The sequence below is a fragment of the Streptopelia decaocto genome, assembly GCF_964273445.1.
Source record: "Streptopelia decaocto genome assembly, chromosome: 13".
Classification (NCBI taxonomy): Eukaryota; Metazoa; Chordata; class Aves; order Columbiformes; family Columbidae; genus Streptopelia; species Streptopelia decaocto.
This window is the reverse complement of record NC_138668.1, coordinates 1,717,749-1,738,012: the sequence shown is the minus strand read 5'-3', so window position 1 is coordinate 1,738,012 and position 20,264 is coordinate 1,717,749. Positions and strand designations below refer to the sequence as shown.

Here is a 20,264-nt window from a genome sequence, read left to right as displayed (position 1 = left end):
ATCTGTGCTATTCATGTTTGGCCCAATGTGATTTCTTCTCATCCAGGGGAGTTTTCGGAGAGAATCAAAGCTATATGGAAGGTTACAGTTGGCCAAAGTGACTACATAATGTAGGTGTGCATTACCACTGCTAATTCCATGTAGTCTAATTTTATGCAGTCATCTGGTCAAACCTGTGATTTGACAGTATCTGTAATACTGTGTTAAACCACAGGATGTCACAATAGGATATGTAATAGAACAGTAAGTATTTTTAGGAGGTCTAAACACAGAAAATACGCTTTCCCTGCTCACACTGGAACAAAAGCTTGCATTGCAACTTGCAATTTTAGATGCCACCACCTACTGATTACCCTGTGTGCTCTAACGCCATAACTCAGCCCTAGCACGCTGCTACCGTACCAGGACTTTTATAATCTTTCCGTATAGCACAGAATCAGCCGCATGTTCCCCAGCGCTGCTGTGGGACGGGAAGGGGGCTCCAGGGGAGCAGCAGGAATCATTTTGGTTGGAAGAGACCCTCAGGATCATTGAGTCCAACCATAACCTAGCTCTGGCACTAAACCATGTCCATAAGAACCTCGTCTAATCGCCTGTTTTATTATTAGTTTTATTTGTAGCTTTATTTGTATTCTTGCCCCTAAAGTTCCCCTATGCGAGGGGCGGGGACACCGGCCGCGGCGGATCTCGGCGCAGGTAGATGACGTCAAGCCTCCCGCAGAAGCCGGCCGAGCACTCAACACGTGTGTTCCAGGTGGGAGTTTCAACTCCGAGAGTAGCTTTCCTATTGGCCACTCGGGGGATTGGCATGCCGAGGGCCAACCAGAAGCCTCCATCCTCTTCTTGTAGCCAATTAAAAGGAGGGGGCGGGCCGCGGCGCCAAGCGTGGGGCTCAGTTAAATGTGCAGCAGGAGGCGGGTCTGCGAGGTGCGTGTGGGTTGGGGCGCGGGAGGTTGCGTGTCCGGTGTCCCCCACCTCGTGGGGCGGCTGCGGGAGCTTGGGGGGTCTCCGGGAGGACTGGGGCGGCCCGGCCCCTGGCGCGGCGGTGGTGCCTGAGGGCGTCGCATCCTTTCCCCCCGGTGCAGCTTCGCTCTCCCGCCCCGCAGAGGTGGGAGCCCGGGGCGGGGAGCCGGTGGGCAGCGCTGGGGACAGGGCAGGGACATCGCCTTACCCGTGAAAGATGCGTTGGTGGCGGGGCTTGAGAGCGTCTTACTCAAATGTAAGAACTTTCTCGTCACGAAGTCTTAATAAAAGAAGTACTAGAGAGAGCGCAGAGGAGGCGACGAAGCTGCTGAGGGGCTGGAGCACAAGTGTGATGGGGCGGCTGAGGGAGCTGGGGGTTCAGCTGGAGAACAGGAGCTGAGGGGAGAGCTGATCACTGGCTGAACTGCCTGAAAGGAGCTCGGAGCACGGAGGGGTTGGTCTCTTCTCCCAAGAAGCAAGTGGTAGGATGAGAGGAAACGGCCTCAAGTTGAACCAGGGGAGGTTTAGATTGGGTATTAGGAAAGATTTTTTAACAGAAAGGACTGCTGGGCATTGAACAGGCTGCCCAGGGCAGTGGTGGAGTCACCATCCCTGGAGGGGTTTAAAAGGCGTTTAGACGAGGTCCTGTTGGACATGGCTTAGTGCTGGAGTTGGGTTATGGTTGGACTTGATGATGCTGAGGGTCTCTCCCAACTGAAATGATTCTATGATTCTAAGCCCAGGGTGCAGTGTTGGTGTCCCCGGGCGGGCACTGGCTGAGGTGGTGCCTTTGGGCCCAGCCCGGTGGGGCCGAGCACTCAGGTCCCTGTCGCTCGTCAGGCAGCACAGGCCCCTCCTGTGCGGGTCTGGGTTTGGGTGCCAGCGCAGCTGGGGCGGTGGGTTGTTCAGTACTTTAAAGGGGCCTATAAGAAAGGTGGGGACAGACTTTTTAGCAGGGCCTGTTACAAGAGGACGAGGGGTGATGGTTTTAAACTAAAAGGGGAGATTCAGGCCAGACATGAGGAAGAAATTTTTTATGATGGTGGTGAGAGCCTGGCCCAGGTTGGCCAGAGAGGTGGTGGATGAACCATCCCTGGAGACATCCCAGGCCAGGCTGGACGGCGCTCTGAGCAACCTGAGCTGGTGAAGATGTCCCTGCTCATGGCAGGGGGGGCACTGGATGAGCTTTGAAGGTCCCTTCGACCCAAACTAGTCTACGACTGTTTTATCTTTCCGAGTGTGTTTCAAGCTAAATATTTGTGATTGAGTCAGCTGTGTGTTTGTGCTGTTACACAGAAAGTGACTGTGTTGGGGCCACTTAAATCAGCTTTTCTCTCAGAGAAATAATAATGCAGTTACAACTAGACCTGCTTTCAGAACCAGGTTTTTGGCAACTCCTATTTGCCTTTGCCCTTATCTCACTGTAAAATGAAAGTTAAAACATGTGAGGCATAATTCTTTAAACATAGTTTTCCCACATTAATATATATTAAAACAGTGAAACTTGCAGTTTAAACAGAAGTGCTGGTTAAAAACCTGTCTGTTTAGTAATCAAGTAGGCTTTCTCATAGAATTGTAGAATGTCCTGAGTTGGCAGGAACCCACAAGGATCATCAAGTCCAACTCGTGCGAATGTGTGTATGCACACATATGTATATTAATGAGATGGCTAACAGTCACGTTAACGTATTTTGAGAAGAGAGAGGTCTGATTGGTGTTATCTGAGGTAGAAAACCGATCAAACAGTTCAATGTGATGCGTTATAACCCACAGAAAGCACAGTGTCAGTTATGGGGGTGACTACCAGGTGGGTCAGTGAAACATTTTCAACAATAGGCATCAAGTTTTCTACAGGAGAATGACATTCTATTTTTACAGTAGTTTAGCTATAATGTATTCCTAAAGGAAACATGATGAAAATTCTCCAAAATGCATCAAAATTCAGTGCAGGTGTATATTTCATATTTAAGTAGTCACAAATAATTCCTGTACCGGTGTAACTGTAGTATAACTCTGCCCACATATGAAGCAGACATTTTATATAAAGAAAGGTTCTAATTGCAGTTTGGTGATTTCTGTTACAGAATAGTTCTGGTTAAAATGCCAAAAATGAATGTGGGGAAGAAAGAAAAGAAGGCAGAAAAAAGAAAAAAGCTGAAGCAACACGTGGCCCAAACGGCAGAGCTGGAATCGGACACTGAACCCAAGAAAAGGAAACAGAGTGTGCAGGTATGTCCTTCCAGTTTTGACTGGTTAATTCAGTAAAATGTGGATATGTTGTTACCTGTGACATGATGGCTTTAGAGATTCAATACTGAACCTGAATGTGCTACTTGATTTGGTTGCAATGACTCCTTGGATGCGATATGCTGAGAGTGGGTTGAAAGGAGAAGGTAAATTAAGCCAAATGTGGGTAAGATTGCAGCAGTCAAATTACATGATCTGTGTTTTGGATGCTTCTGTGAAAGACAGAGAATGAGTGAGAGAATGTAGGTGAAAGGCGAGCCAAATGCCTTTAAGCAACTGTCATATGGCAATATCAGCATAGCTGAAGCCTTCATGTGATCCGGAGTGGTTGGAAAAACATGAATGACGTTTTCTTGGAGGTCCTCTTGATTTTTGGATGGAATGTCAAATGGCCAGAAGGTGTCAGCAGTCTCTCTGTGTTACTGACCATTTTATGAATTGATTTTATGAGGATTAAATCGGCAATATTGAGATGTTATTGAAGTGGAAACTCAGAGCTGTATGTTTTTTGTGATGGAAATGATACATAAACGGGGTGATTCAGGTCAGCTGTTGAGTGGTTACTGTGGAACGTGGATCAAAGAAATATGAAGCGGTTTGATGCTGTCAAAGGGGAGAACGAAGGACAAAGGTTTTTTCCTCAGGAATTCTTAAAACCTTTCTTACGTTTCCTGGTCTAACATGAAATGGGTGTGAAAGCTGCTTGTTACTCAATTTTTCCTGAGAAATATAGCTCAATGGAGATCTTAAAATAAGAAGTTTTTAGTTATGTTATAAAACTTTATTTAAGCTCATTGGCAAGAATGTTTTTTGAGAATTGTTGCATGCATGAGTGTCTCTAGTTATTACCCTTAGAGTTGTTGAAGCATTGGTGTAAGAAAAGCCAAACCATTGGCAGAAGCTGTTCAGAGGGCTGTAAGTTCTTGCCATTTTGAACTCAGCAGATGTGTTCCTAAGAAAATCAGACTGTATCCTTGTCTATATCAAAGCATATCTATATCTGGTGTTTATAGCTCAATAAGAAGGAACGTTTCTCCTTCCCTTTGTAGGGTGTGTATTATAGACTTCAGATTCACTGTGCTATAATTCTATTGGAGTGAAAATAATTTTTCCAGGATAAAACAGTGTGAAATTGAAATGTCAAAAGTGGAAAACATCCCAAGTGGGCTTCAAACCCCTGGCACGTGGGGCCTTTTTGGGTCAAGGGATAAGTCGTTAGAACCCCCAAATGAGTTTTTGTTGGCCATGCAAAGTGCAGGGCTGTGAAAGAGCGAGCAATTATTAAATGGGAAGAAGAATCCTTACTACTGTAAGGGAACAGTATGAGACACAGCAGTTCTTAGAGTTATAAAAATTGGTGTCAGTACGTGGCTTAAACATGTATATAGTGTTAGTTTAAGGGAATACCATATAAGGTCTATGACAAGGCATTTTTTGGCATCAGCTTTATAAACTATAACTGTTGATAGTAGGAAAGCGTAAGTTAGTAGGCCACATTTTTTTTGTTTGGAACAGGCTGTCGAGCATGAAATATGTTAGGCAGGCCTTAAACCATTTTACTTCAGCAATGGTTAATGAGAGTTTGCTGTTGAGCGGTTTCTGGTGATTACTCGGCGTGCGTACTCCCAGCCTTGTGTGAAATACTCCAGTCACAGTGGCAGTTCTGCTTTAAAATGCTTTTGCTCACCAGCCCCTCGGCAGCATGGAAATGTAGTAGAAAACAAGGTAAAATGGGTCTGTGTGTACAGGAAGATCAGGAGGAACTTTGAGGCTGCGGTGATGTGCTCAGTTAGTCTGAATGGTTCCAAACCCCGAATTTGGAACACAAATCAAGGCAGCCGCTGAGTGTGTTTATTCTGCAGCTTTACTCTAATTTCATTTCAGTTACTTTAAAATAAACTGGAACCTTGAGAGATCTACAGAAGTTCCTGAATCACGACGCTGGATTCTGATGAGCTGTGATTCACTTTTAATACAGTGACTGAACTAAGAAAAGGATTTTTTGGCATTCATAAACTAAGGATGAGTAGACTGGACAGGATTCTCATATGTGATGGAAAGAATCAAACGATAGCTGTATAACACGTTGCTTTTGCGGGGAGGGAGGTTTCACTGGTTCATTAAGCCACTTTACTTTCCTGTGATTTGCCTTTTTTCCTATTCTAGTACAGCAATTTTAGTCTCCAAGGTGGGAAATGTAAATCTCTAACTGATTTTGTTATAGAGCTGCAGGCAGGTTGGAGTGGGTCTTAAGTGACTGGATTTCATGTACGTTGATCATTCCTTCTTGAAATTTGTTTCAAAAATTCTTACCAGCCCAAGACTAAAGCGTTTTTCCTTGACCTTTCAGAGTAATCTTGATGTTTTATTGATTTTCATCTACTCAGTTTCTCCTGTTTACATTAAATAGCAATGAGCAATTCAAGACCAATATAAATGTTGTCGTGAATGGTCTGAGATCCACGTGGCTCTAACGACACATCTCCAGTGCAGCTGAGCAACGCAAGGTTTTAAACTTAATGCAGCCTCGTTTTTTTCCTGACAGATTTTCATAATATTACTGGTTTATTTAGCTACTTGGCAAGAAACTCCATATTTTAAACATTGATTTTTTTTTTTTTAATGCCTGCACATTAGATTTACTTGTTTTTTAATGATTTTGCAGTTTGCTAACATAGCTGTATGTTAAACCTGCTGATTGTTCAAGTTTATTCTTTTGAATTGTCACATAACATGGGTGTAAAGAAGAGAGATTTAAACTGTGGTCTGAGGTGAAATCCTGGCTCCTTAACTGAAATCTTTCCGATGGACATGGTCTGAATCAAATTAACTTTGTTTCAGATCTCTGAAAAAAATTATTTACAATATTGTTAACCCGTTGTGTTGAAAGAACAGGAATGTTCAAAGTGCTTGTTTGCAATTACCTGTGTCTTGTTTCTGTCTATGGATTTCTTCACCCTTCAGCATTTCGGCTGCCACGGAGCCGACGGACACAGCCCCGCGGGGAGGGAGCAACATGTTGTTGCTTTGTTTAGGAAGGTTATTTGGGTGCTACCCAGAGTGACCTTACTGTATGAAAGGATCATTGAACCTTGTGATTGAAGCGTAGATGTTGTTCCTCCAGTGCTGTTTTCAGAGCTGCAGGCTTCCTACAGAACAGTAAGAAATTCTTCTCGAGTTGCACATCTATTAGGCAAAACTCATCATCCATACAAAACAATATTGATTTCCTGTTCCTTCCCAGTTTAATCTTGTAAATATTGTAACTTTAAGAAAAATTACAATGACTACGAGGCAGTCGATCTTTGTAAACCCAATTCCGTCCTTCATGGTTAAAGGGTACTTTAGGTAAAGCTCATACGGTCAGTGGGTGTTTCCTTGTGTGTTCCTTGTGATCTTCAGCATTGCACATGGTTGGAGGAGGAGGAATCAATATTTTCCCCAAATAAAGGCAAAATCAGTGGGAAAGGAATTAAATTTTTGAGATTCCATACAGACAGTACAAACAATGGCAAATAAACAAGTGGCTCATGGTGTTTCTTTAATCGGGGAGCTGGTGTGCAGGTGCCCAAACAGTAAGATCTGTTTACTAAATGGAAAATGGCAAAATTAGTAGGGAAAGGGTTTTACTGCTCAGCTTTTTGGAGGTTATCATAAAGACCAATAAGGAGTTATTAAGCTAGTACTACAGCAAACCAACCACAAAGAATGATTCTTTAAAATCCTTGTTTGCTTGTAGAGGTGGAAGATCCCATAAAATGATCTTTAAGCTGTGGAGATAAAGGCTGTGGCACGAGTTTGGTGCAATGGCTGCCAATGCTACTTTGATGGGATCTCTAATGCTGCCTCTAACCAGGTAACCAGGGCAGTAATTTGAACGTTTAATCAATGCAAACCAGACATTCATGCTACAAAACCTACCAAGCAGATACTGTAAAGCTATCATCAGAAAGTCTATTTATTATTTGACAAACCCACTCATTCATACCAAAGCCTTTTGTTGAAATAATGAGTTGTGGATGACTTGCAAACAAACTCAGTAATCCTTTATTGTTCCATATTTTTTATTTTAAATAAATGAGAAGCTTCTCTTGTAACCATCAAAATAACTTGTTTTGTGTTTTCCCGTCCTAAAAAGATGCTGTGAAGTGACAACTTAGTGTGGTGTTGCTGGGCTTTCTGCCAATTACCAGGCTACCAATTTTAATGGTATATTATATACATTAAAAAAGCATTTTGGAAACTGCTTGCGTTACAATTTCACTATCAACTCTTCCTGCATTTGTTTAGCTTTGCTTTACTAGCTTAGCCCTCTGTGGTAGGCAGTAGTGATGTCTGTGGTTATTTTTGTTTGGTTAAGAAATATGTAGAAAACCAACCTTGAAAACCAATATTGATAAAAAGGAAAATAATTAAGTTTTTTTAAGCATAACCTCTGAAAATAAGAATATTGTACTGGCTGTTTTGACCATTTCTAAAACATCTCTAGCATGCAAATAGTTTTGTCCGTGTTACAAAGAGAAGACAACACAATCCTCCATCCTGCTTCCATCCCTCCATCTCCCCCAACACCTTGATGTAAAGATACCCCAGCAGTTCGTGATTTTCTGGTGACAAAGGGAGGGCGATTGCTGTATCTTAGAATGGTAGTTAAATGTCAGTATGGATATCAGTGCGGTCTTTTTAGTCTGCTGGTAACTATAGACCAGTCAGCCTCACCTCCCTCCCTGGGAAACTGATGGAACGACTTCTCCTTGGTGCCATCTCAAGTCATATCAAGGATAAGAGGGTCAAACTGGGTTCAAACTGGAACACAAGAGGTTCTACTTAAATTTGAGAAGAAGCTTCTTCCTGGTGAGGGTGGCAGAGCCTGGCCCAGGCTGCCCAGGGGGGTTGTGGAGTCTCCTTCTGTGCAGACATTCCAACCCGCCTGGACACCTTCCTGTGTAACCTCAGCTGGGTGTTCCTGCTCCACGGGGGGATTGCACTGGATGAGCTTTCCAGGGCCCTTCAACCCTGACACTCTGGGATTCTGTAGTTTTGGTCAGTCTGTAATTGCAATATCGGGCCCATTTCTCTTCGGGCCACCTTTCAGTTGAATGTTTATTCTTGTTTTATTTGTATTTTTTCTTTCTTGCGTGAAGACACAAGTTTGCTGGCCCATTGGCTTCTGGTTGCCTCACTGCAGAATGGCCTTCTAATAGCTGAAAGAAAAATTATGAAGCTATAAACCCATTTGGCATTTGACTTACTGTGTGATATCTTACTTGGTTTGTCTGCTTTCTTATAACCTACGCAACATTTTTCAAATTAGGAAAAAGCAAATAAAAAGAACACCTAACTGAAACATTAGTTTCCTGCTAGCACTTTTTCATCAGAATATTGATAGTCTTTAAATTATTGTATTAAATCGACCATAAATTGATGTATTTTTAAAAAGAGGTAAATTTGATAGCGACACCACATAGTGTTTATAGAGAATAGTAGGCCTTTTGTCAACAGGCATGTCTAAGAAGGTACAAAACAGTGCCTGAAATACGGATATGCATAGATTAGGCTGAATAATTTTACATTCCTTTGAAAATTATTTTTGTAATGGTAGGAATAGATTTCCCAGGAAAGAGCATTCACAGCTGGGAAAACAGTTGCTACTTTGAAGATGGTTTTCCCAGGCGAAAGGCTCACGTCCCCAACTGTGTTTGGTATAAACAAGATGTGGTGTATGTCTTACTTTTATTTAGAGGAGTTGTGCATCCTTCATTACATATTAACCAGCACATTTCATGCTAATTGCGGGCATTTGCCTTAATCTGTGTACACTCAAAGTTAATTCCTCACTTTCATTGATATAACCAGGGTATTAAAGTGATGGTGAATTTGGTGGTGAAACACAACCGTCCTTTTGTTGCTATTAAGGGGGGAAATTCTTCTTTCTCTTCTTGGAACATGGACCTGATGTTTCCTCTCGACTCCGAGGTGAGACCTTGTTAGGTTTCCAGCAGAAAGTCCTTGTTTCATGACTAAGCTGCAACTATCTCCACAAAATTAAGATTCAGCGCAGGATTCCCACTCGTGGGCTGAATTTGTTGAGTAACAACCGCCTGCGAGCGGTTGTTGGAGGAAGGAGCAGAGGCCGAGGCCGCCTGACCGTGTGTCGCCCAGCGCCAGCCCAGGGCCAACACTCTTTGCTGTCCTTTGGCAAGTGTGGGTTTGTTCCAGTTCTACATTAATGCCTTCTAATGCATCACGGAGAGAGGCATCATAAATAAAAATTGCTGGAAAAGGCCCAAATTACTGAATGCAGAGAATTTGGCACAAAACCTCAAAAGATGTGGAGCTTCCGTTAAAAAAATAATCAAGTCCCATAACGTGTTTGAATTCACAAACCACATTCCACTTGGCAAGAAGTTCAGTTGCAAGCTTGAAAGGATCAATGTTTGCTGCATTCTGATATAGGATAATGAGCAGAGAAACGGGCACTCGAAGGCATTTGTTCTTGACAGGCTTGTAACTTGGGAGTGTGTACAGTATAATAGATTAATGCAAGCCTGATTCTTGTGGATTTGTTACTTCCTTTTATTGCTCTTGGTACTATTTTGTTAATGTTAATTTGTTTTAAAAAATCCAGGCTTGGATATTTAAAACATGTTTATTGTAAAAAGCAGTGGTTTTCCTGTCCTTGGCAGAACGCTCCTGCTTTTTTAAACAACATGGGACTCTAGTATAAGGATTTTTATAAAATACACATTATTGTGTGTTGGTGGAATAGATTAAAAAACCAATAATGTGGAGCAGATAAAAGGGGGAGGATGGCTGCTTCCACACTATCAATGAGAAACTAGAATTATTTATTTCACCAGAACTTTCCTCCTCCAAAATACCTGTTGTGTTTAGATTAATACTGTGAACACACGAAAGATTAGTGTGTATTTATGTATGTTAACTAATAAATTACGGCATAGATAAAATGGCTCTTGAGTATTAGATCAAAGCCACACAGCTTAATAAAGTCTTGTAAAGCGCTTGTCTGTCACATCCAACAGGTGATTAGAACAGAAAATGAATCTGGTGACTTTGAGAAGCTGCCTGGAATAAGGAGGGTCCAAGCATGAAGGTATTTGCCAGGGAAACCTCTTGCTTAAAGAACCGGAATCTGTCTTTGAATGCATTTGCCTCTTTCTAATTGAATCCCCCAAGAGTTCTGTAGGACATCAAACAGATCATCAACCAATGTTTTATTTAATTTCCCAGCATTATCTTAATAATCGGCATCTGTAAACCAGGCTTTTGCAAACAGAATATGTACATAAGGGAAGACAAAGCTCTGCTCCCACCGTCTTACAGTTTGAACTGGATCAGAACTGCTTGGACAATGTACTGAAGACTTAGAGCTGCCTCCCTTAGAAAGGAGCAGAGACGTTGTATCAAAGAGAACAGAAAATCTTAAAAGCTTGTATTTTCACCACATACTTAAAAACGGCAGTTCTATCCTACCTCTGCCTTATGTACTGAATCATAAATGGGAACTACTTGTATTTACCTAGCTGTAAAATAACAAAGTCATTACAGAACTGTTATACTGAACTGGAATACAAAGTTCATTGAAGTTGTTCATGGCTGTTGTGGACTCATAGTGGACTTTGGAGCCTTCATGGACCTCATTGGCTGGTTCTTTTTTCTTCTAGCTGCCTTTAGAATAGGCAAGTTTCTCCTATTTCATTATGAAAGTCCCATCTTTCATGGCTGTTCTTACACCTAAGTCTGTAGCTCTGATTTTTCTTGAGGTGTTTTTAATAAACTTGTGGGTTTTTTGTTTGCTTTCATGGCGAGCTTACTGTGTTTCATTTAGAACATGGTGTCTTCTTTACAAAGCTAAACTGAGGGGGTCCGCTCTGGCTGACCGGGTAGTGAGGTGGACTGGGAACTGGCTGAAGGGACGAAGCCAGAGAGTTGTGGTCAGTGGGGCAGAGTCCAGTCGGAGGCCTGTGGTGAGGGTGGCAGAGCCTGGCCCAGGCTGCCCAGGGGGTTGTGGAGTCTCCTTCTGTGCAGACATTCCAACCCGCCTGGACACCTTCCTGTGTAACCTCATCTGGGTGTTCCTGCTCCATGGGGGGATTGCACTGGATGAGCTTTCCAGGGCCCTTCAACCCCTGACACTCTGGGATCTGTCTAGATTAAGTCCTGGTCTAGTCTGGACTTCTAATAGGAGTGGCTGACTGTCCTGATCCTATAGGTCTTGTAACAAAACCTTCTGTCCAAGACCCAAAAGGTCTCACTGAGTACCTGTGAGTCAAGAACCGCACAAAGGGAGGTGGGGACAGGGACAGCTTTCCATGGATCCTCACGGGCCCTGGTGCTGGGCTGATTCTGGGGGATCAGTGGCTGTTCAGCAGCAGCTCTGCCAGCAACTTTGTGCCTCAACAGGGACATTCACCACCCGGCAGCTTGACATTAGAGTAAGAAAATACCCTGTCACGTTTCTCACTGTTCCGAGAGTATTAAGCTTTTAATATCAGAAGTAATTCTTCTAACTTTATGTATTTGGAAGCCAAGCGAGTTTATCAATGATGTTCCCGCAGGCGTCACTATCTGTATCCTGTCTCGCTACTCAGTGATCAGATGGATGTTTGGGATACCGTCACATCATTTAAGTGAGTTCTTGCCTTGCTTTCTCTCTCAATTTGCTGGGTGTGCTTAGCTCCTGAGTACTGGAACACAAGAGTTAGAAGGTTTCTGTAGTCAGGTAGAGGCTGTTTCTCTTCTGTAGTTGTGCAGGGAGAGAGAATGAAAGGAAGAAAATCTTATTTGCTGTTATGCTACTGTCAAGTGAGTTGGGACTGGTAAGCAGAGTTGCTGCTTTGGAAAGGCTTACTCCGCTGCATTAAATACTTATTTAGAGTAGGTATATTTAAAAGTTAAGGTTTCACTTTTTGGCAGTGAGTAGTTCGGTAGCTTGTTAGTTCAGAACTTGAAAACTTCCATCTATAACTGCAGCAGACTGTTTGAACAACTTCAGAAAACAGGTTAGCAACTTGGACACGGTTTCATCACCAGGGTCAAACGACTTCAGAAGCCATCGTAAACAGGTGGCTTTGTGGAACTCGGACAATCACTAAATTTTATAGTGGAATTCAGTGTGCGTATGTGAAAAACAGTGGATACGAGGCCGAGTTGGAAGGAATGAGCTGATCCTGCCCTGTGTGCAGTCCCGAGCAGGCTCCGCTCTTCCCTCGCCGTCTTGGGTGGCTGCCCCGCTCCGCAGTGTTTATTCTGAGCTCCTGGCCGTGTTTTGCTGCCGTGTGATGGAATGGGAGTCTAAAAGGAAGCCAAGAGCCAAGGGCTAAAAATTTCGGTGTATCATATGTCAATGTGGAATAAATAGTTTGGACAATACCGCTGAAGGAAGGCCACCTAAATTATGAATATGAATGGAGGCTGGTGGGGTTTTCAAATCCAGCGGGTGTCTCTTTCAGACACAGCACAGGGCACTCACCGCAGTTCCCCTCCAGGCAGCACGGCTGGGGATACAGAAGGATGGTCTGCGTTCGTGTCTTAAAAATGGCTTGTTCCCTATCAGCTCTTGTTGCGGATTTAACATAAAAAGATAAAGTGCAATTCCAAGGTGGAAATGCTTTATTTGTGATGTATTTTTTAAACAGAATGTAAAAACTATAATAATTTCTTAACGTAGACAGTCACTGAAGGAGGAATAGCTCGGCCTGTGTATTGATGGGCTGCTCTAGATGTAACTGGCAATGAAAGCCTGAACTTCTATTGCAAAGATGTGGCCCAATCAATTGAATTAAACAATGAATTTGGCCCTGTGCTCTTCTTTGATGAAAGTTTAGTTGTCTGTTGGCCCGAATGGGTAAGGTATGACTTTTGGAGCAGAAGGGAGGGATAACATCCCTTAAATTAAAATCAAACCCTTATCTTTGAAGGGAGGGGGGACTTTTCTTGCGTCTCGCCCATATTCTGTTGGTCTTGCACAGAATCTGATCTCCTGACTCTTTGATTCCAATTCCTGCCACACACCCCCTCACATCATGTAGTGCTTGTCATAAATTAACCAAACTTCATTTTGAGGCTGACTGGGCTCTTTCTGGCTGTGGATGTTGTGCCTGCATGGTCGGTACATTTTGTCTCCTCAAACTGTTCAAAGGATGCAAAGTTACAGCATCTCTTTCACGTGTTAAAATGGTCTCAGATAACTCTTTTTCACGTCTTTTTACACAGCTGAGGGAAAACCGAGGCTTTTGGTCAGTGGAGGTTCAGACTGGTGCCAGCTTGTGCTGTTCGGGTTTATTTTGTTTCTAGATATTCAATAATACTCTGTGCATTCATGACTTTGTGTGTGTGTTAAGGTGGTGTTTTCAAATGCAGTTCACCATTTCAAGGATTCTTTCATAGAGATTTTTAAACTTTATTCTTGTTTTTCCTCCTTCCCTGTGTGCTTTTCCCAACACTAGACTGGTCCCGTCTGCAGAGCTGATCCTTAGAGCCTTCGCTGGAATAGGCTGTATCTGTGATAAACAGGTTTTTAAATCTCATAGTTGTCATCAGTCTGGCATTTCAGAAAGGCGTATGGAATCCCTCCCTTAAATTAAACAGCTTGTGGGAGACCAGAGAAGAAAGTGAAGTGGTTATATCACAATTCTTTTTCTCATTTCCTCTCTGGTCCAGAAAGGGTTTTGTTTACTGACAATCATGCGCTTTAATGTTTAAGAAAGGTATGTAAAGCACAGGTCTTTTGGTTCACGGATAAGCTGCGGTAACGAGTTTCTGCAAGACGTTGGGCTGCGGAAAGCAGGTTGTATATACAAATACATGGAAGGTGTATGGTATTGCTGTAAGTGTTAGTGTTTAAAAACGAAAAGTTTGGGAAGGAGTGTGCCCTTTTTTCACCTGGGAGAGAACTTTTTATTTATTTGAAGTGACTGGTATGTTTAGCTGTAGTAATTTCAGGCACAGGTCATAAACCTGTACCGAAATATCAACAGAAGGAAACTCATTGGGTAGCTTAGAATATTTGGGTTGAAATGTGGAACAGGTTGTTTGAGATTGAGTAAATACTGTTTTCTTCATCCTATAATAATTTGATCTTTCCTAGATTTTGCTGTGATATCAGGATATTCCTGAATACGATGGTGTAGAAGCCATTCCATAGCTTGTCTGAGCAGGCATTTGCTCTGTCTGTTTATTGTTAGAAGCTTCTGAGCAAAGACACTTTCTTGATTTGTTATCCACAGGGGTGATGAAAGGGCTCCTGCGTAGCCTTGGGCAAAACACACATTCCTGCATTGGAAGGGAGGAGGAAGAGAAAGTTTACTCTCATCAAAACAAAACAAGCAACAGCCCCAATTGGGAAAGTGTATTCCTGCAATCCCAAATAACTTCTTTATTCCAGGCAAGATCGCACCAACCTAATGTATCTGTAAGCTAAGATGTGTCTTACTTCGTGGAATGGCATTGCCAAGAGAACGATCCATTCCTTCAGTTCTGTGTTGTCTGAAACAGCCATCTTTCAACCTATGGTTAAAGTACATGGGCAGTCAATAGGATATGAGTAATTATAGCTAATTCCAAAAGTGAAAACAACGAGGAAAAAGGGCTCTGGGCGATGTAGCACGATGGCGTGAGATTTCCTGCGGGTGCGGTTTAGAAACTTGTTCTGTGCAGAGGGGCCATGGCAATACTTGCGTCTTTCTTGGAATAAGTTGTAGCTGGTGTTGTACGGGAAAGCTGTGAGTAAATGACCCTTTCCTGGGACTGTGATTAGGAGTCACCAGCCAGCAGCCGCTGCCAGCGCCGCCCTGCGCTCCCTGTTCCAGCTGCAGGAATCTCGAGTTATCTATTCACATTCAGCCATCGTCTTGTGGCCTCTCTGTTTATAGGTCACGTCTTTTGTGGCCAAAACTTCCACTAGGAAACTCTTAAGTACTTCGTGAGAAATATGAGTGGAATTGTTGTTTCCACTGTTTTCTTTATTGCTTAGTAACTCTAGTCATTGTTTGAAGTGTCTGCACTTTAACATCCTTTAAAATCTGCTCATGTGCTAATTAATTCATATATGACATTTGAAAATAGGACGGCGCATGTTATTCTGCAGATTTCTGGTGCTTCCGTCGTTGAGCACAGAGGTGAAATGAGTTTGGTAACTTCAGAGCTGGAGCAAGTGATGCTTTAATGATTTTGCACACCAGTCTCGGAACTTTCCAGCTTCCTCTGCACAAGTTCAGCAGTAACCTCTGCTGAACATCATTCACATTTAAACCCCAAGTATTTTCTAGCGGAAATTAAAAGCTATTGTTTTCAAGTACGTGGTGCTAACATTTGTTTTCTTAGTTAATTAATCTTCAAATGAACTAAGCAACCAATGTGCATCTTAAAATCTTGAAAGGCCAGTGGTTTCTGGATGTGGGATGGACGCTGCACGAAGTGCAGGCCTGATCCCAGCTCATCGCGCTCCCCATTACGTAAGTTCTTTCCTTCTAAAAGCTGAGGCTTCTGGCATTTTCCTAAGTAATTTTCATACTCCTTTGTAGAACTCGACTTTGGTTCCAAGCCACAGCATTTTGTCCTGGCCATCAAAATGGGTCTGCTAAGTGTAAAGAGAGCTCGTGTGACCCGCATTTAAATCTGAGGGCAGGTATGCACGGCTGTATATGTGCACTGGCATTTTTGACAGAAGGCCCAATTATGTCTGTCCTGGGAAAGATTGTCTTGGGCAATACTTAAGATAGAATGACGCATTAAATTTTGCTCCTTTGAACCTCTTTGAGATGAGCAATATAGTTACAGATTACTTCAGTTCTCATCAAGCGCTGATGTAAACAGTAGATTACATTTATGAGACAAAACTCACCAGTGTGCTAGATTATATTAAGATTAAAAAAAAATGTTAACTGTGGAAGACATGCTAGAATACAGTGACGATAGTACTATGTAGTTCTTCTAAGCAAAGTCATTTATCTTAACATATTTGGATGAAAAACAAAATCAATGTTTTCTGCATCTCCACATCAATATGTTGTAATGATTTTCCCCCACTGTTACAGCAGCTTCATTATTTCAGTGGAAGTATCTTTTATACACCAGCAAAGTAGCATCTCTGATAATCGGGTTACATCTAGAGTCTTCCTAACTCGATAACATTTTCTTCTCTATTGTCATTCATACATGTGTAGTACAAAATTAAGCTCCTTCAGTGCTCAGCTTTTAATAATCCTGTTCATAATTAAATATAAATCTGACTAAAACGTATTGTTCTACATTAAAGTCTTGTCATAAAAACATTTTGAATATAAACCTTCGATACTCGGAGTGATACTATATAAATATATACACACAAATGCACTTTCTCTGTTAGTAGCAAGCATTTTGTTCACTATTTGCACAACTTCACAGTCATGTGTTTGATACAAGCACTGCTCAATCAGACCTCCGATTGCTCGTTGCTGTCAGGAATGACAGACGCTAGGGCAGCCTGACAGAAGCGATGCAGCGTTGACATTTTCGTCTTCTGCTCGATGTACAGTCGCAGTTTGTCTCGGAAGGTTTCTCCTAGAAAACTGTAAATTAAGGGGTTCAAGCAGCTATTAGAAAAAGCTGCCAGGTTGACGATGTGTCCTGTTAAAGGGTAATCGTGCCTGAAGGATGGGCTGCTTGAGGAGACAGGCTCGCTCTTCTTCTGGAGGAGCTGGACGCTAATGAAGACATTTTCAGGTAACCAGCAGATAAAGAAAACCAAGACGACGACAAAAATCATTCGAAGAGCCTTTTGTCGCCGCAGCCGGAGACTCCTGTGCTTGTGGGCTCTGATCAGGACCCGCACGATTAACGAGTAACAAAGCCCGATGATCACAAAGGGGATAATAAACCCCAAGGTTATTTCTAGCCACTGGATTTCCTTTACATCTGCAAAACAAAAATAGACCTCTCCGGTGTGCTGTAAATGCACGGCTGTGAATGGCACTAGCGCTGCAGAAATGGACGCCATCCATATGAGCCCGCAGCTCAAGCGAGCGTGCTGCATAGTGCGGAATATGCTGGACCTCATTACTTTGGCCAGTGCTATGTATCTGTCAAAGCTCATCCATGTCAGAAAGAAAATGCTGCTATACATGTTGATCTGAAGGAACAAAGACATAAAGGTACAAATAATGGTGATATCGTAATACTTCTCGTCAAGGTTAAAAACCTCAATGAGAGAATCAGCGACTAGAATGAGATCAGCTACCGCGAGGTTTATGAAGTAAAGGTCTGGAATAGTCATTTTTTCGCGAAAGCTTATGTTGACAACCAGTATCAGAATGTTTCCTACAAAACCAATAGGAAAAAGAAATATCGTGTAAAGGCATGATAAGAAAAGACCAATAATGTATTGTTGGTGTTCTGATTTATCAGCTAGTCTAGAAGACAGGCTTTCATTACACAAATGGGATGCATTTAGGTTAAAAGTCGTGCTGTTACATATAATGGGTGATATTGAAGCAGAATAAGTTTCCATGGTTAAAATATCTTCAGAAAAGATATTAGTACTCACAGTTTGGTGGTAATGCCAAACAAATCAGATTTGGGGTTGTTTTCAACTGAGTTCATAGCAAGCATTTTGACTGGAATGCAAGATGATGTACACTCTCGTATAGGAAATTAAGGTTTGTTAGAAGTCTAATTAGGCTGAAAATTGACTGAAATATAACAGTAACAAATAGTTAAATTTCTTTACAGGACACTATATATGGTGAATGAGTGAATTTGCAGTTCCTGTGTGCCCTGGGATGACGTAGGAATCTTTTTACCATTCTGGTACTTGGATCTCGTTATTAAAAGCTTTTCAGCAGCAGCGTTTCCTCGTGCGGGTTGGAGGGCAGTGGGATTTCAGCTCCATTGGTTTGCTTCTGATAATCAATGAACATCCTCGGACCTGCAATTTGCAAGCGGAAAACGATTAGTCTCACACTCCTGCATTATTGTACCATGTGCTGCGGTGGACTGAGCAGACACAGCCGAGCGGGTGGGAAACATCACCTTTGAATATATATATATATATATATACACGCAAAGGTTTGATTAAAAAACATTTGTTCTAGATAATAATATATCGTGAGGGCGGATCTGTTAAAAATTGTGCACTATTCAGGGATTCGGTGTTGGGAAATGTAGAAATATAGAAAATCATAGGAGTTCAGCCTCTTGAAGAAAAACTGCTTTGTATATTAAATATCTCTATTCCATCAGCATCTCGCAAGGCTGTTGAGCAGCAGAGCCTGTGGCTGAGAAGGCAACAGGGATGAAAAGCAGCCGGTTCCTTCTGCTTCCAGTGGGAAGGAAAAGGCAGATTTTAGACATGAGGGTAATACGAGCAGCGTATTGATTTACACCAACATTATTAGACTCGATCTGCTTTGCTTTGTGATTAATTGTGTTGCACTGACTTCCGGCTGGGAATGGAAAATACCAGTTATCTGTTTACTGATAAATGCTGAATGCTATGAGCTTGAAGCATTGCTAGAATTTCATTTAAAAGGAGAGGAAGAAACAAACAAAAGACACTCCAAGCAAATAAGACAGCAAGAAAATGATAAGCCCGGGTATTTTGTGTTAAATTTGACATATTTTTAGTTGCTTTAATCTCCACCGTACTACAAAGACCTTGATTTTAATTACATTAAAACATATTAAAAAAAAAATTGTTTACTAGTAAAATTCATGCATATTTACACATTTTAATGACTTAAATCCCATTGATGTAAAGTCTGGGAGAGAAGAAGCCCCAGATCACTAACAGAGTAGGAGTGTTAGAATGGTTTAGGTCAGAAATTTAGCTCTGAGTTCACTTCAATGTATCCAAGTTATCAGAAGTAGCAGAGAAATACAGAGACCTGTTCCCGAGTTTTTACTTCTCAATGAAACGGCCATAAATACACAGTAGCTGTTGCTATGTCTTGAATCACTTTCATGCTGTAAATCCTTATGCAAAAATAACCATATGAAATTACACTTATTTGAAGAAAGTTCGGTATTTGTTTCAAGCAGTTGTGGAAGTCCTGGGTGAACTGTTGTCTTTTATGTGCCATTGCCTTATTTTAGCGTAAGGCAGTAAATCTGCTTTGAATACAATAAAAGGTAAATTAACAGTCTAAGCAATTGATTTAAATAGGTCCATCTGAGGTCAAATTTTAAATACATCTGAAAGGCCACCAAAAGCCAAGCAATTAGAAGCATTGCAGGTAATCACGTACTGTAAAACGCTTTTATTTTACCTTAATTCCCTTTTTCCAGAGCTGATTTTCCCCCCGAGCGCAGGGGCTGGTTCTTGCTCGGGCTCCATAGATGCGGCGACATCAGTAAAGACTCGTCTTTAGGTGCCCAAAGCTGCGGTGAATGGCACCTGTTGACCGTCCAGAGGCAAAAAGCAAATCACATCAAAGTCTCTTCTGTTTTAAAACGTCTTAAATAAAGGGTAGTTTACAACAGCCAGATGCAGACCTTGCTCCATGTCCTTGGCAATAAAACAAGCTTTATAGATTCCCAGGGTTGCTCTAATTTGTGTGCAGCTGAAGTGCTGCTGTACAGCCTTATAAGGCTGGAATTAACCCTGTTTCTGCTGGTTTCTTTTTGATTAGAACTAGGCAGCGTGTTTTCTGTCGCATTTGTCGGTTTTACTTTGCCTGATGTTCACTTTGCCGTCCTTTCTGCCTCTGGCGTGTTCTCACGTTAAATCGTCTGCTCAGACTTGCAGCTCAGCTGATCAATAACTAAGACATTTATTTGCAAATTGTAACTAAGCATATTTTACATACATACAAAGTAATAATTCCTGCTATGTGTGGTATATTTTAAAAGCCTTTGGACAATCTAAAGAGCAGCATTTGTCTGAGAGGAATCCAGCAGCCGAGAAGGATCCTTTGCTAAACCGACAATATACATTTCAGTTTTCCTACCTTCAAGTCGATCCTGTTTTGCCCGTTTGTATTTAAATTTTCAGGGGTGCATCGTCATCCTCGCACTTAGTGTTGCTCAGCTCAAAATCCCACGGATAAAATCAGCTT

The 20,264-nt window shown here is 42.0% G+C and overlaps 2 protein-coding genes across 3 annotated transcripts in view; one reads left to right on the top strand and one right to left on the bottom strand.

The window, feature by feature from the left end:
* The first annotated feature begins 795 nt into the window (after window positions 1–795).
* The window catches only part of CHLSN (cholesin), a 103,717-nt gene continuing 84,248 nt past the window's right edge, over window positions 796–20,264 (top strand). Inside the window, exons 1-2 of one of the 2 annotated variants that reach the window (XM_082064624.1) lie at window positions 796–927; window positions 3,048–3,192. In XM_082064624.1, the coding sequence (XP_081920750.1) occupies window positions 809–927; window positions 3,048–3,192 (264 nt within the window). In that variant the 5' untranslated portion in view covers window positions 796–808. Of the gene's footprint in view, window positions 928–1,054; window positions 1,220–3,047; window positions 3,193–20,264 lie in introns of those variants that run through there. The other variant, XM_082064625.1, reaches the window with a different exon arrangement.
* On the bottom strand, window positions 16,125–17,719 carry GPER1 (G protein-coupled estrogen receptor 1; the record flags this gene model as incomplete). Its single annotated transcript, XM_082064621.1, has 1 exon — window positions 16,125–17,719. One exon carries the CDS (start codon window positions 17,717–17,719, stop codon window positions 16,646–16,648), a length of 1,074 nt encoding a protein of 357 aa, XP_081920747.1. The 3' UTR covers window positions 16,125–16,645.